At 51.5% G+C, this 13,358-nt stretch overlaps 2 protein-coding genes across 6 annotated transcripts in view; one reads left to right on the forward strand and one right to left on the reverse strand.

Moving 5' to 3' along the window:
* POLE (DNA polymerase epsilon, catalytic subunit) overlaps positions 1-1,549 on the reverse strand; it is a 64,303-nt gene extending 62,754 nt beyond the window's left edge. For 4 of the 5 annotated variants that reach the window (XR_015549838.1, XR_015549837.1, XM_087423525.1 and 1 more), the window contains exon 1: positions 1,453-1,549. Coding sequence is in view for 3 of the 5 variants with exons in the window: in XM_087423525.1 (XP_087279651.1) it covers positions 1,453-1,514 (62 nt within the window). In the remaining 2 variants the exon portion in view is untranslated. The remainder of the gene's footprint in view (positions 1-1,452) is intronic. The other variant, XM_087423527.1, reaches the window with a different exon arrangement.
* A 367-nt stretch (positions 1,550-1,916) lies between these two features.
* On the forward strand, positions 1,917-12,142 carry PXMP2 (peroxisomal membrane protein 2). Its single transcript, XM_004430086.3, has 5 exons — positions 1,917-2,038; positions 3,690-3,806; positions 5,613-5,775; positions 8,602-8,721; positions 11,773-12,142. The coding sequence occupies exons 1-5, from the start codon at positions 1,917-1,919 to the stop codon at positions 11,839-11,841; spliced, it is 591 nt and encodes a 196-aa protein (XP_004430143.3). The 3' UTR covers positions 11,842-12,142.
* The last annotated feature ends 1,216 nt before the right edge of the window (positions 12,143-13,358 follow it).

Here is a 13,358-nt window from a genome sequence, read left to right on the forward strand (position 1 = left end):
CTTAGAAATGTAAGAGAATAAATTTGCATTGTTTAAGCCACTAGGTGGTAATTTGTTAACAGTAGCAATTGGAAACCAACACACCACCATACTGTATGACTGTTTACTCTCTAAAATACCTGGATTCACTTTAAATCAAAAACACAGGAAAACTGGATTCCAGGCCTTGCTAGAGAACACACATAAATTCAGTCTGAGGTCCAGATCTCACGAAAGTCAGGACTGAATGCAGGGCTGCCCATGGAACATTACTCCAGGGCCTGCAGCCCTCTGCACTACATTCCTCCACATACCCTGCGTTCCATCCTCGCATCAAATGCGCTGATTAAGCAGATAAGAAACCCGCTCACTCGGATCATATCTCCTCCCAAAACTGTTTTCTCTGAGTGGCACATCTCACTTTTTCTCCCGTGATAGTACAAAATCTGAAAAACGGAGCTAGTAGTCACAAAGATGGTAACTACCGTTTACCGCCCTTCTACATGACCGACGCTGTCCAAGCGCTCTGCGCGCTCCCCATCAATTCTCACGACAGCCCCGAGGGGGACTGGCAGCACGCCGTTTCGCGGCAGAAACGGAGGCACATCCCCCAGCCCACGCCCTCGACCGCTGCCGCAGGGGCACGCTTGCCTCCCAGGCCTGCCGAGAGAATTCAACGAGGTAGTCCACGTGTCGCGTGGGACCAGGGCAGACAGGGAAGTTGACAGCGACGACGGCTCCCCACTACCGCGGCCTCGCCTGCTGTGGGGACGGTACTGAGGACGGCGCCGGCGCGGCGACCACCAGCTCGGGCAACACTCCACCCCTGAGGCCCGCGCAAGCACGAGACGCGGGTAACGGCACCCGCCTCGCAGGCGCCCCGTGAGGACTGAGGGACGCGGACAGACAGCGTCTGCCACAGGAACTACCGCTCCCGTCACGACCGCCGTCCTCCACGTCTCTCAGCCGCTCTGAAGACTGCGTTCAGAGCGGAGCGTCAGTGGCGGCTCCGCGCGCCGGCGCGCGAGGAAACCACGCGGACGCGCTGCTCCGGCCCCGAGGAGCCCCCTCCCCCCGGGGGCCCCCGCCGCCCCCTGGCTCCGCCCGTGTGAACACGGCTGCGGAACAGGGGCCGACGTGGCGCCGCGAGAGCGCCCCGGGGACGGGGCCAGGACGCGGCGCCGGGACACCGCTGACCACCGGCCGCACGGCCGTTCCGCCCGCCCGAAGGGGCAGCCGAGACGCGCAGACCCCGCGGCGGGCGAGGCGCGGAGCGAGCCCGCGCGGAGGCCACGGCGCCGGGCGCGTCCCTCAGCGGAGCCCGCGCGGCTGAGGAGGAGCGCCTGCGGCCGCCGCCGACCGCCGTTCGGGCCCGGCGCACACGGGCTTCCTGCCTGGCCTCAGGGGGACCCCTCGGCTGCGAGCCCAGAACCTCCGCAGAAGGGGAGGGCCAGCGCCCGCCCGCCCGCTCACCGGCTCGCCTCGCCGTCCGCGCCCGGCTCGGCGCGCCGCCGTCCGCTGTTCCTCAGAACCATCTCGCCGCCGCCACTTCTGCGGAAAAATTTGGCGCGCTCCCACCAACTCTCGCGAGAGAGCGGAAGCGCCCCGCCGCCCAATCAGGATGCTCGTTGCGCCCCGCCCCACCGAGCTCCAATCGCCGCCGGCGCCCGAGGGGAGGTGGCCCGTCGGGGAAATTAGACGAGGTGTGCGCAGGCGCGCGGAGCTCCAATCGCCGCCGGCGCCCGAGGGGAGGTGGCCCGTTAGGGACTCCGGGAAAAGTGTGCGGAGGCGCGCGCCCCGCACGGCGGGGTCTGCGGGCGGCGCTGCGGACCGCGGCGGGGCGGGAAATGTCAGGCCGTCCCCGCCCGGCGCCCCGCGCCCCGCTCCCGGCGGGCTGAGGCGGGGCCGGCACCCGGGCGCGCGGCGAGCGGGAGGTGATGGCGCCGGCGGCGTCGAGGCTGCAGGCCGAGCCCGGGCTCGGGGCGCTCCCGCGGCGGGCGCTCGCCCAGTACCTGCGCCTCCTGCGGCTCTACCCGGTGCTCACCAAGGCGGCCACCAGGTCGGCGCGGGGGGACGGGACCGGGCGGGGGCGGCCCGGAGCCCGGACGGCCCCGGTGACCCCGCTACATAGGTGCCTCTTCCACGGGGGTTTGAGTGTGAAAGGCAAGAATCCCCGTGCCTCTGAATGACCCTCCAAAGACCTTAAATTAACCAGAAAGCTCAGCATATGCGGTTTTGTGTCTTCGGTTCCGAAGAGTAACTCAGGCGCTCTGAAATGTGAACTCCAGGGAGCCCGACTAAAGGAGTGCACGGAGGACTGCCTGCAGACCTCTGCGCCTTTGGTCCCGCTGCCCTGGAGGGAGCGTCCCGAGACAGATGGGGCCCAGCTTCTCGCACAGCTTGTCTGTGCCTGCGCTTGTTCTGAGAGTTAGGATGGCGTTGAGGTAGATGCCTTGAGGAGCGCACAGGAGGCCTGGGCAGGGTGGGAGGTGTGCAGGTTTGCCTTCTGCGGCAGCCTTGCATTTGGGAGAAAACTGAAAGCGCTCTCGGTACTGCTGGGTAACTCCACCCTTTGATTTGGAGCACTAAACTTTTTATGAGACATCTCCCCCTTCATTACTTTAATTAATTTCATGAGTTTGTCCCTTTTTACTAGTTCAGTCTTTTGTAAATATGTACAGCGTGCTTCTTGCGTGCTGGGCATCGGCAGTGATTAAGATAGGTAAGGTCCTTTCCCTCATGCAGCTGGCGTTCTAGTGAAGAGCCAGACAAAAAGCAGATAAATATGTAACACAGGTAAAGTGGTCAGGGAAGTTTTATCTGAGGAGGTGACATCTGAACAGAAACCTAGATGAAGAGAGGGGATAGGCCATGCAAAGAAGGGAAGCAAAAGCTCTCCGGACAGAGGGCACAGCAGGTGCAAAGGTCTGGAGGGAGGAGCAAGCTATTGATGGAGGAGTAGAAAGAAGGTCTGTGTCCCTGGAGAAAATGAAGAGTGAGAAAGGGAGAAATGAGAAAGAAGTAGCCAAGGATCAGATCAAGAAGGTCCTTATCGTCCATACTAAGAAGTTTGGATTTTATAGCTCAGAGAGCTTCTCAGAAGGCAACTATAGACCAACCCTTGGAGCGACTGTCTCCACCGTTTTATTGAAATTTTACAGGGAGATCCCTCATACACTTTGCCCAGTTTCCCCCATTGGAAACATTTTGTACAAACAAAATTGTAGTACATATCACAACCAGAACACTGGCATGGATACAGTCACAGATCATATTAAGACTTCATACTCAGCTTTGCTTGTACTCGAGTGTGTGCCTATGTTTAGTTCTGTGCAGTTTTATCACATGTATAGGTTTATGTATCCACCACTACAGTCAAAATACAGAAAAGTTTCATCATAAGGATACTTCCTGTTGCCTTTTTATAACCACACACTCCCCCCTCCCACATGGTAACCTTTTGCAAAATTATAGTATAATATCACAATCAGGATATTGACATTGATACAATCCACTAATTGGAAAGCTTACTGTACTCCTGTGTTTTTGTGTGTGTGTGTGTAAGTTCCACTGTGTCTACGTTTTTATGTAGAAGCCTTACACTGTGGCTGCTGTAATAAGGACTCCTCTCCACCCCTCCCCAGCATAATCTCAGGAACAGATGCCCTCCTGCAGTTGCTCCTGTTTTCTGATTACCTCTCTGTCCACAGTGGCATTTTGTCAGCACTTGGGAACTTGCTGGCCCAGATGTCTGAGAAGCAGCAGAAAAAAGAAAACTGCTCTCAAAAGCTAGATGTCAGTGGGCCTCTCAGATATGCCATTTATGGGTGAGTTCCATAAAGGGGCTGGTTTACCCAGTAGCAGACTAAGTGCTACAAAGCTAGGGTATCAAGAGCAAGTTTCTGAAATAATCTAATTTGGAAAAATAATTTTTAAAAAGCTTTGAAGTAATCATGGGAAAAATCAGAACGGTGGATAACATTAACCACTTATTTTATAGTTTTTATGTGGTCCTTATTTTGAATTGCATGGGTTGAGGAGGCTGTCTTAATTGGGCTGAGAGACCTGAGGGCAGATAACTCACCTGACCCTGAAGTCAGACTTCAAGACTCAAAGACCCTGAAAGAGGAAAACAGACTCAAATGTGGTCAGTTTCTGTTGTTATTTTCATATCAAAAACATCCAGAAAAGAAATACTTAGGTATCCTGAAAAATGTCCAGTTTCTGAACCACTTTTTTTTTTTTTGTGAGATCAGCCCTGTGCTAACATCTGCCAATCCTTTTTTTTTTTTTTTTTTTTGCTGAGGAGGATTGGCCCTGGGCTAACATCCATGCCCATCTTCCTCTACTTTATATGGGATGCCACCACAGCATGGCTTGCCAAGCAGTGCGTTAGTGCGCGCCCGGGATCCAAACCTGCAAACCCCGGGCCACCGCAGCGGAGCGTGCGCACTTAACTGCTTGCGCCACCAGGCTGGCCCCTGAACGACTTTTTGAATTGCAGTAGCACAGAGATTCAGGAGTTTTACCAATTAAGTCCACCCTGAGTTCTCTGGCCAACAACAGTGTTTGTATAGATGGATTATTTTGAAATCTTTTGCAACAAGAGTGATTTTTTTTCAGTTCAAAATTTACAAATATCATTTTTGTATCTGTGAGCATGCTAACTTTAGTCATTGCAGCTTTTTCTGCAATATATTTAGTTGTAATCCCCCCGATGGGGGGGCAGGGTTGAGTATACCCGAATCACCTGGGAGGCTTTATCCCATCACAGTTTCCATCCTCAAGACTTCCCTTCTCCTCCCACTGTGAACTCCGGCTCTAGGCCACTTCACCTTCTGTGGCAGGGTGGGAAAAGACAACTGAGAACCACTTGTTTAAAGACTTTCATTGTCAGGTTGGAAGACCCTTGGGCTCTGTCCATCTGTCATTGCTGGATTTTATGGAGCTGTGGGTCTGTTGTCCCAATAGATGTAGTGGCTGGGTTCAGTTCTCTCCCAAGCACTTTACACTTTGGAAGAACAGTGGCAATACACACAAGCCAGTGTGCTCACTAGGTTTTGCTCTTGCTAATTACCCAAGAGGGTTTGATGAAAAGTTCTAACACCAGTGATGCTTCCAGTTATTTATTACCAAGCACCATCTCTGAGCCAGGCCCTGTTCTGGGCACTGAACAGACAGGCATGATCCTGTCTTGTGGCGTTTACCTTCTAGGGGCGAAGAGAAAGCACTGTGTAACTAAACCAAGGAGATTGTGACATGTAGTGATAAATGCTATGAAGAAAATGAACAGGGCCTGGAACGGAGAGTGGCTGGGACAGCGGTGGGTTCATCATGCAGGGCAATCAGGAAAGAACTCTCCAGGCTGACAGGGTTGAGAAGGAGTGGGCCACGTGAAGATTAGGGGGATCCAAGACAGGAACAAGTCTGGTCTGTGAGAGGCAGGAAAGAATGCTTGAAGTAGATTCGAAGAAAGCATATTTTCTAGAAGGATCACACAGACCTTTGTGGTCAGTGCTGAGGGACTACAGGGAGGCAGGCTTTAGGACCTGGGGTTTGGGGGTGAAGCTGGACCCCAGAAGGGCACGTCCAGAGAGGGGCAGTCCAGCTCACCCGCCACCACGGTGCCACAGGTTCTTCTTCACAGGGCCACTGAGTCACTTCTTCTACCTCTTCCTGGAGCACTGGATCCCTTCCGAGGTCCCCTTGGCAGGGGTCAAGAGGCTCCTCCTGGACCGCCTCCTCTTTGCACCGGCCTTCCTGTTGTTGTTCTTCTTCATCATGAACTTCCTGGAGGTTGGTCTCTGCTGTAGTACGACAGCTCTTCATTTGGCACAGGGATTCTTAATCTGGCATCGTGGGTGGAATTCAGAGGGTCTGTGAGCTTTTTGCTACACTCAAAGTTTCGCATTTTCTTTTATGAATGTCGGAAGCCAACCACAGCGTATTAACAATACCTGTTGGTCCGCAGTAGAAATCACAGATATTTTGATATCACACATAAGTTCATTCCTTGCACCTGCTGTCAGGTCTCGTCACTGAATGTTAATAAATATGCACATATGCTAGTCTATCATAAAATTGTTTTCTGAATATTTTGATAACTGTATTTCAGTATAATTGGGTCCTTTGTAGTCCTATATATTTTATTTTATACATTACAAAACACGATTCTGAGAAGGGCATCCGTAGGCTTCATCAGACTGCCAAAGAGATCCATGGTACAGAAGTTTCAGACCCCTAATGATGTCACAGAAGCCTGTGCTAAATCAGTGCCTAGACATTGTAAGTGCTTTGAAGAGGTTAACTTAGCAGCATAAACTTAACATCAGAACCCACCACATGAAAGGTGTGTTCACGTGTAATCACCGGGCACATCTGTTATCCTAATGTGTCCAACCTAAGTCCCTTCTCAGTTCACTGGCACCTTCAAGCGCTCACCATCTCCTCTCTGTCCGCTGTGTGCCTGAGATGTGTCACGTTCTGCCCTGTAAGTAATTTGTTTCAACCAATCACAGCAGGTAAATGATTCTTTTTTTTTTTTTTTTATAATTTTATTTATTTATTTTTCTCCCAAAGCCCCAGTAGCTAGTTGTATGTCATAGCTGCACATCCTTCTAGTTGCTGTATGTGGGACGCGGCCTCAGCATGGCCAGAGAAGCGGTGCGTCGGTGCGCGCCCGGGATCTGAACCCCGGGCCGCCAGCAGCGGAGCGCACGCACTCAACCGCTAAGCCACGGGGCTGGCCCTGGTAAACGATTCTCACTCAGGTTTTATTTTGAAACAGCATCTCGAGTTCTTGTTACTGAGAACACCCCTTGTTGTCTAAAGTGACCCTGGGGGGAGGTAGGAAAGATGTTTAAACTTAACTGTGATTGCTAATAAGTCCCTAATAGTAAACTAAGAAATGTTTGGAAGTCCTTAGGAAATCTGAGGTAGGAGGAAGTAAAGGGTGCCCACATTAGAAATGAGGGTACCACAGTGTTTTCTTCTTTTTTTCCTTCCAAATATGAAGGGAATATATTTTCATTAAAAAACAAAAACCCTGTATGTTATGTCAAATGTTACCAAAGTGCATAGAGTACCCAACACATAAATGATATGTGTGGGACCACACTATTCCACACACACTACAGATGCTTCTGCTTCTAGCATTTTTTGATCAGAGACATCGTGTGTTACAGACTGCACAGCATTCCACCATCTGCCTGTCCCTTTTGTGTAAGTATTCCTGTTTGGTTAATTCCTAGAACTGTGTCCCAAAAGGCTGTCCTTGTGTGTCCTCCATGCAGTGGTGCAGCATAACAGCAACAGCTGACCTTTATTGACACTTGCCTTGTTCCAAGCTCTGCGTCCAGCGCTTCGTGTCATGTGAGCCCCACGTCAACCCCACTTGACAGCTAAGGGAGCTGAGGCCCACTCGGGAAGTAACTGGCTTTCGTGTCCTTGAGTCGGGATTCAGACACTGGCCTTGTGACTCCAGCTTTTCCCTCCTGGCTTTTTCCCCTGTGTCAGGCTGTCCCCCCACACCCTTCACCACCCTGATTGTACTTTTCTTTTAAGGAGTTTGCAATCTCATAGGTGGAAAATATTTTAATTTACATATCTTTATTTGAGGTTGATCACCTTGTTATATGCTTACCTGCATTTCTTCCATGAACTTTGCTTATATTCTATTAGTGTCCTTGCTTTTCTATTACTGATTTGTATATTTTTATATATTAAGGCTATCAATCCTTTGCCAAATACAAGTTGCAGATATTTTTTCCATTTTTTAGGTGTTTGTCTTTTAACTTCATATAAAGTTAGAACATTTGTATAAAGTTAAAAATTTTAAGTTATATAAATAAAGTTTTTTATAGTGTCTTTGTCTATTCTGGAGTTTAAAAAATTCATGTATTCAAATCTAGCATTCTTTTCTTTTGTGGTCTTCCTTAAAGGAAGATACTGGAAACATTCTCCTATACTTTCTTCTTCTAATAATTTTATTTTGTACATTTTGATAAACTCAAAGATAATATTCTATACTTTCCTCTAGTATTCTTCTGGTTTTATTTTTATTTATAGTGGGAGATATACTTCTGTCTTGGTGTTTTCCACTTAAATAGTAAGTTGTCTGATTACTGTTTATTGGACAATTCCCGGAATTTTGTTTTTGTTGAGGAAGATTAGCCCTGAGCTAACACCCATTGCCAACCCTCCTCTTTTTGTGAGGAAGATCAGCCCTGAGCTAACATCCGTGCTAATCCTCCTCTTTTTGCTGAGGAAGACTGGCTCTGAGCTAACATCTATTGCCAATCCTCCTCCTTTTTTCTCCCCAAAGCCCCAGTAGATAGTTGTATGTCATAGTTGCACATCCTTCTAGTTGCTGTATGTGGGACGCGGCCTCAGCATGGCCGGAGAAGCCGTGCGTCAGTGCACGCCGGGATCCGCCCCAGGGCCCAACCGTGGCCGCCAGTAGCCGCCCGCTGGCACCTAGCCGCTAAGCCACGGGGCGGCCCCAAAACCCTACAGTTTAAAAAACCAGTGTGCTAGGGTTTGGGGCCCTGCAGACCCTGGTGCCCCAATTTCCGACCCACCGCAGTGGGGACCGCTCACCGTCTGCATCTCCCTCTTCTCCAGGGGAGGGACACGGCCGCCTTCGCTGCCAAGATGAGGAGTGGATTTTGGCCGGCGCTGCGGATGAACTGGCGAGTGTGGACCCCGGTGCAGTTTATAAACATCAACTATGTCCCTTTGCAGGTGAGGCCGGCCGGCACCGCGCAGAGCCAGAGGGGCTTCACCCTCCACCAAAGACCATTTCCCACCAGCCTTTTTTTTCTTGCAACAATCTGGTTTTCTCGAATCTCGGTGTCGCCCCACGTTCGGCACTCCTTCTGGGGCTTTCCTCGCCGTCCGGAATCCTTAACAGTTCTGGATTCGGAGCGGGTCTCCCAAGCGGTGCCCACGCTTCATCCATGGATCCCGCAAACGTTTACAAAAGCCCCCCGTCCAGGGACAGCGCTCGGGGTCTCTGGTGACGAAGCGTTCCCACTGCCCGCGCAGCTGCCCAGGGGCGGCCTCACCTGCAGTGACGTCAGAGGCGCACCTGAGCGGCGGGTGGGAGGGGCCCCGAGGGGCGGGGCGGCCCCGGAACGAAGTGCCAAGAGAACGCGCCCTGCGGGGCTGTGAGTGATGGGCGCTCCCTCCGGGGGCATCGGCGGCGGCCGGCCAGGAGGTGGAGGGACCAGGACAGTGGGAGCCGGGAGGGTCTGAGCAGGAAGCAGCCGCCGGGCCCCCTGCAGAGCGGGCGCAGCTGGCCGGCCAGGCGGCTGCACCGATGAGGACCGCGCGCCACGCCAGCGAGGGAGGCCGGCGCTCCCGTCTGTGGCCCGGCCCCACCATTGTCCAACCTTTACACACCCTGCACGGCCCATCTGTGTCGGGCGCCCAAGACCACTCCCAGGGTTGGAGATTTGCTAGAAGGGCTCACTGCCGAGATTTGTTACAGCCATGCAGCAGGGATGTACAACTGGATCCTAGGAATCCCGCGCAGGCTTCCTGTGCGCCCTCCCTCCATGAGGGTCACACAGAGCAAGCTCTCACCCACCAACAAAATGCAGCAACACGTGGTCCATGTTACTGCCCAGGGAAGCCCATTGGAGACCCAGCGACCAGGGTGTTTATTGGGGGCTGGTCACGGAGGCAGCTCTGCCTGGCACATACCCAAATTCCAGACTCCCGGGAGATTCCAGACTCCCCGGAGAGCAGGTGTTCAACGTAAACCACTTTGTCTTTGCAAGCAGTCTAGGCACAGGGAGCCATTCTTATCAGCTGGGGAAGATGGCAACACTACCCGGCCTCTCCTAGGACAGCAGCCTCTGGCCTGCACGTTAACCCTTTTCTGCACACCATCTAAGTAACCTGCTTGAGACTAGCTCATAAAGGCTGGTTCCACCCCTGCCTGAGAGAGAGGAGAGAAAGAGACCTGGGCACAACCCCTTGGGAAACAGCTATATTGGAAGGATGGGAAGAGGGCAGGAGGTGCCAGCTTTGTAGACACACACACACACACACACACACACACACCAGGAAGGAGCAGGAAGCCAGGAGAAGGCACAACAGACACTGCAGCAGATGTTGCAGGGAGTTAAAGCAAAATGAAAATCAGTTTCCATTGGCTTTAAGGATGACCCTTATCAATGACCTTCCCCAGAGCAATTTCAGTGGTGGGATGGGGCTGGAAGCCAGATTGCTGTGAATTGAGGAGTGGGTGGGGAAGTAGAAAAGAAATTGCAAGTCTAGAAAATTCTCTCAAGAAGTTTGTGAAGAGGTGGGGACAAAGGACAGTTAGAAGAGGGCCAGGGGAGGGGCCGGCCCCGTGGCTTAGCAGTTAAGTGCGCGCGCTCCGCTACTGGCAGCCCGAGTTCGGATCCCGGGCGCACAGACACACCGCTTGTCCAGCCATGCTGAGGCGGCGTCCCACATACAGCACTAGAAAGATGTGCAACTATGACATACAACTATCTACTGGGGCTTTGGGGAGAAAAAGGGAAAAAAAGGAGGAGGACTGGCAATAGATGTTAGCTCAGTGCCTGTCTTCCTCGGCAAAAAGAGGAGGATTGGCATGGATGTTAGCTCAGGGCTGATCTTCCTCACAAAAAAAAGAAGAAGAGGGCCAGGGGAGAAGGCTTTGAAGCTGTGTTATATGCACAATGCAGATGCGCACATGCTCACCCTAAGGACGGGAGGGATGGGATTGGGATAGGCAGAGAGGCGCTTTAGACAGAGGGCCCTTCTTCCCTATGACAAGAGAGGGGAGATGACTGTTTACTGGGGACTTCCCGTTCACCCCTTCTCTTTCCTCTGGGAGGACAGAGGGCAGATCAGGCTGGACTGAGGGGAGAGGCTGAGGGATGGGTATTTTGAGGGGCGTAAAGGAAGGGTAAATTTGTGATGAACGGGAGAGGGAGCTGACTGGAGACCCTCCTGCATGGGCCTGGGCTTGGGGGAGGTGAGACGGCAGGGATGAACGAGGTTTTTCCAGGGAGCGCAACTGAGGGACAGGAAGGTCAGGGAACTACCGCTATGGGGCGTGGATTCTGAGATACACAGAGAAGGAATAACAACGTGAGGAATGGCTGAGGATGGGGAGAGGCTGAAAAACGGAACTCTTGTGAGTGGTTTAGGGACAGCTGCAAGGTTGTAGTCCGAGTTTCCATTTTAGGCGGTTGCAGGTGAGTGCTTAAGGGACAGTGGAATTTAGTCAACAAATATTTATTGAGCACCTACTGTATGCCCCACTGCTCTGGACACTGGGAATACAGTGATTAACGAGATAGACCAGACTGCTACTTTCGCGGAGCTTATGTGCCGCGGAGACTCAGTAACTGACTAAAGGTCATGTCAGGTGGGGGTACGTCTGTCAGATCATTGAAGCATGGTAATGGGACAGTGACACGTTAGAGTGAAGAGCAGGGCATGGGCGTGTCAGGGAAGGTCTGGGTAAAGCCACCCGCACAACCGCGGGCCCTGGGGTGAGAGGCTAAGCCAGGAGCTAACGTGCTCAGTAGAGGAAGGTAAGGGACAGTTACTGTTTTACCTCCTCGCCTGTAAACATCAGGCAGCAGCTGTTTGTCCTCCTCACCCTTCTCTGCTGGGGGCCGAGCACAGTGCTTGTACACAGTAAAGGCTCAGTAAATACAATAGTGGGTGGGCGCACCGCCCAACGAATGAACTCTGTCCGGGGGGCCAGTGCCTGATAAGTGCGGTCAGGGCCTTACACTTACACGGCCTGTCTGTGTTCTTTGGCAGTTCCGGGTGCTTTTTGCCAACGTGGTGGCTCTGTTCTGGTATGCCTACCTGGCCTCTCTGGGGAAGTGAAGATGGCCTGGAGAGAATGTCAGACGCACTGCTGACACAGGTCCGGGGGAAACGCTCATCTGCCCAGGGTGAGAGGAGAAACAACCCAGCCCGGACTCTATTTGACTCTAGATCATGTGATTCAAGATGCTCTAAAATGATGGAGAAATAGAAACCTATTAATGTCAGAATCTTGTGTTTTAAAAAGGCAATAGCTGTCTTCAGGTGTTGCTGCCCTAGAAACTTAACACACAGTAGAGATGATTTCACTTGTCACCTTGGATTGAATTAGGATCACAATAAAATTTAAAGTAGCTTTTTCAGTGGTGATTTTCTCAGAACGATTGTTGTTTCTTTGTAAAAAATGTGTGGCCAGAGGGCTGCCCTCAGATTTTTTTTCTTTTTTTAAAATTGTGGTAAAATGTACAGTGCTACTGCTTAGCTACCTGGCGGCATAGGAAAAAGGGCCTTTTAGACCACGATGTTCCTCTGGCGTTCTGAGAGGCCCTATGATGAATATATGCCACGCTTCCTGCTGATTTCTTTCTGCTCTCCTATTGCTCATTGACATTAACCCTCCCCGCCCCACCTTCTCGCTCGTAGAACACTCCTTCCTGGTAGTATCCCATCCTTGTTTCACAGATGCCATATCCCTTGGGATCTTAATTATATATTTTTTGGAATTTTCTTCTGTCCCATATGCTGTTTCTATTTTCTCAGTGTTCATTTGTTTGTTTGTTTTCTTGTTTGTTTGTTTGGATCTTTGTCTTTCAAGATTTCCTCAAATGTCTGTTGATCCTTGATTGTGCAGCATTGTTGGAGAGTCACAGCCACTCAGGCATTCTCTGAAGCTTAGTGTATGTGGGCTGCACTTGTCAAATGGTACCCTCACTGTGGGCTGGCCAGTCATGACCCAGTTCTGTTGGGGATCAGGCATTCTTAATGACTGAGGCCTGTTCTCTTGGGCTGGTCAGTTTCCCCAGAGAGGAATCCTTTAATTTCTTGCCTGGAGGGAAGTATGTTGGTTGTGGTGGAGCATGGTATAAGCCTTGTGGCCAACGTTCCGTGGCTAACTGTAGGAAAGGGGTTAGAGGTCCCACCATTAGTATGTGAACTTCATATGATCTCATCTTTATTACTGCATCCCAATCTCGGCTGTCTGGTGTTCCCAAACCCAGAGTCCTTCTGGTTAAAATCCTCTGGAATGAAATTTCTCTAGTTTCCTGCCATGAAGGAGATGAGGTTTTCACCTGAATGTACAGGAGATGGAGGGCGTGTAGAGGGCAACCTCTTAGAGATTTTTAATCAGTCCTCCTGTATTTAACCCCACCCACCGTCCTCAGAGGTGGAGCTAGTGCCTGTAACTCCCCAGACTCTTCTAGACTCTCTGGACTAAATGATCTTGTTTCTTGGCTTCCCTCAATGCAGGCAACTGATGTTCCATCTTCTCAGGACAATAATAATCTGATTTCCAGATTCCAGAATTTTGTCAACTGTTCTTTTTGTTTCTTCTTGTGGACTCAAGTATGTCCTTGTGG

Source organism: Ceratotherium simum, chromosome 35, assembly GCF_057802395.1.
Source record: "Ceratotherium simum simum isolate JZ-2026a chromosome 35, ASM5780239v1, whole genome shotgun sequence".
In the NCBI taxonomy this organism is placed as follows: Eukaryota; Metazoa; Chordata; class Mammalia; order Perissodactyla; family Rhinocerotidae; genus Ceratotherium; species Ceratotherium simum.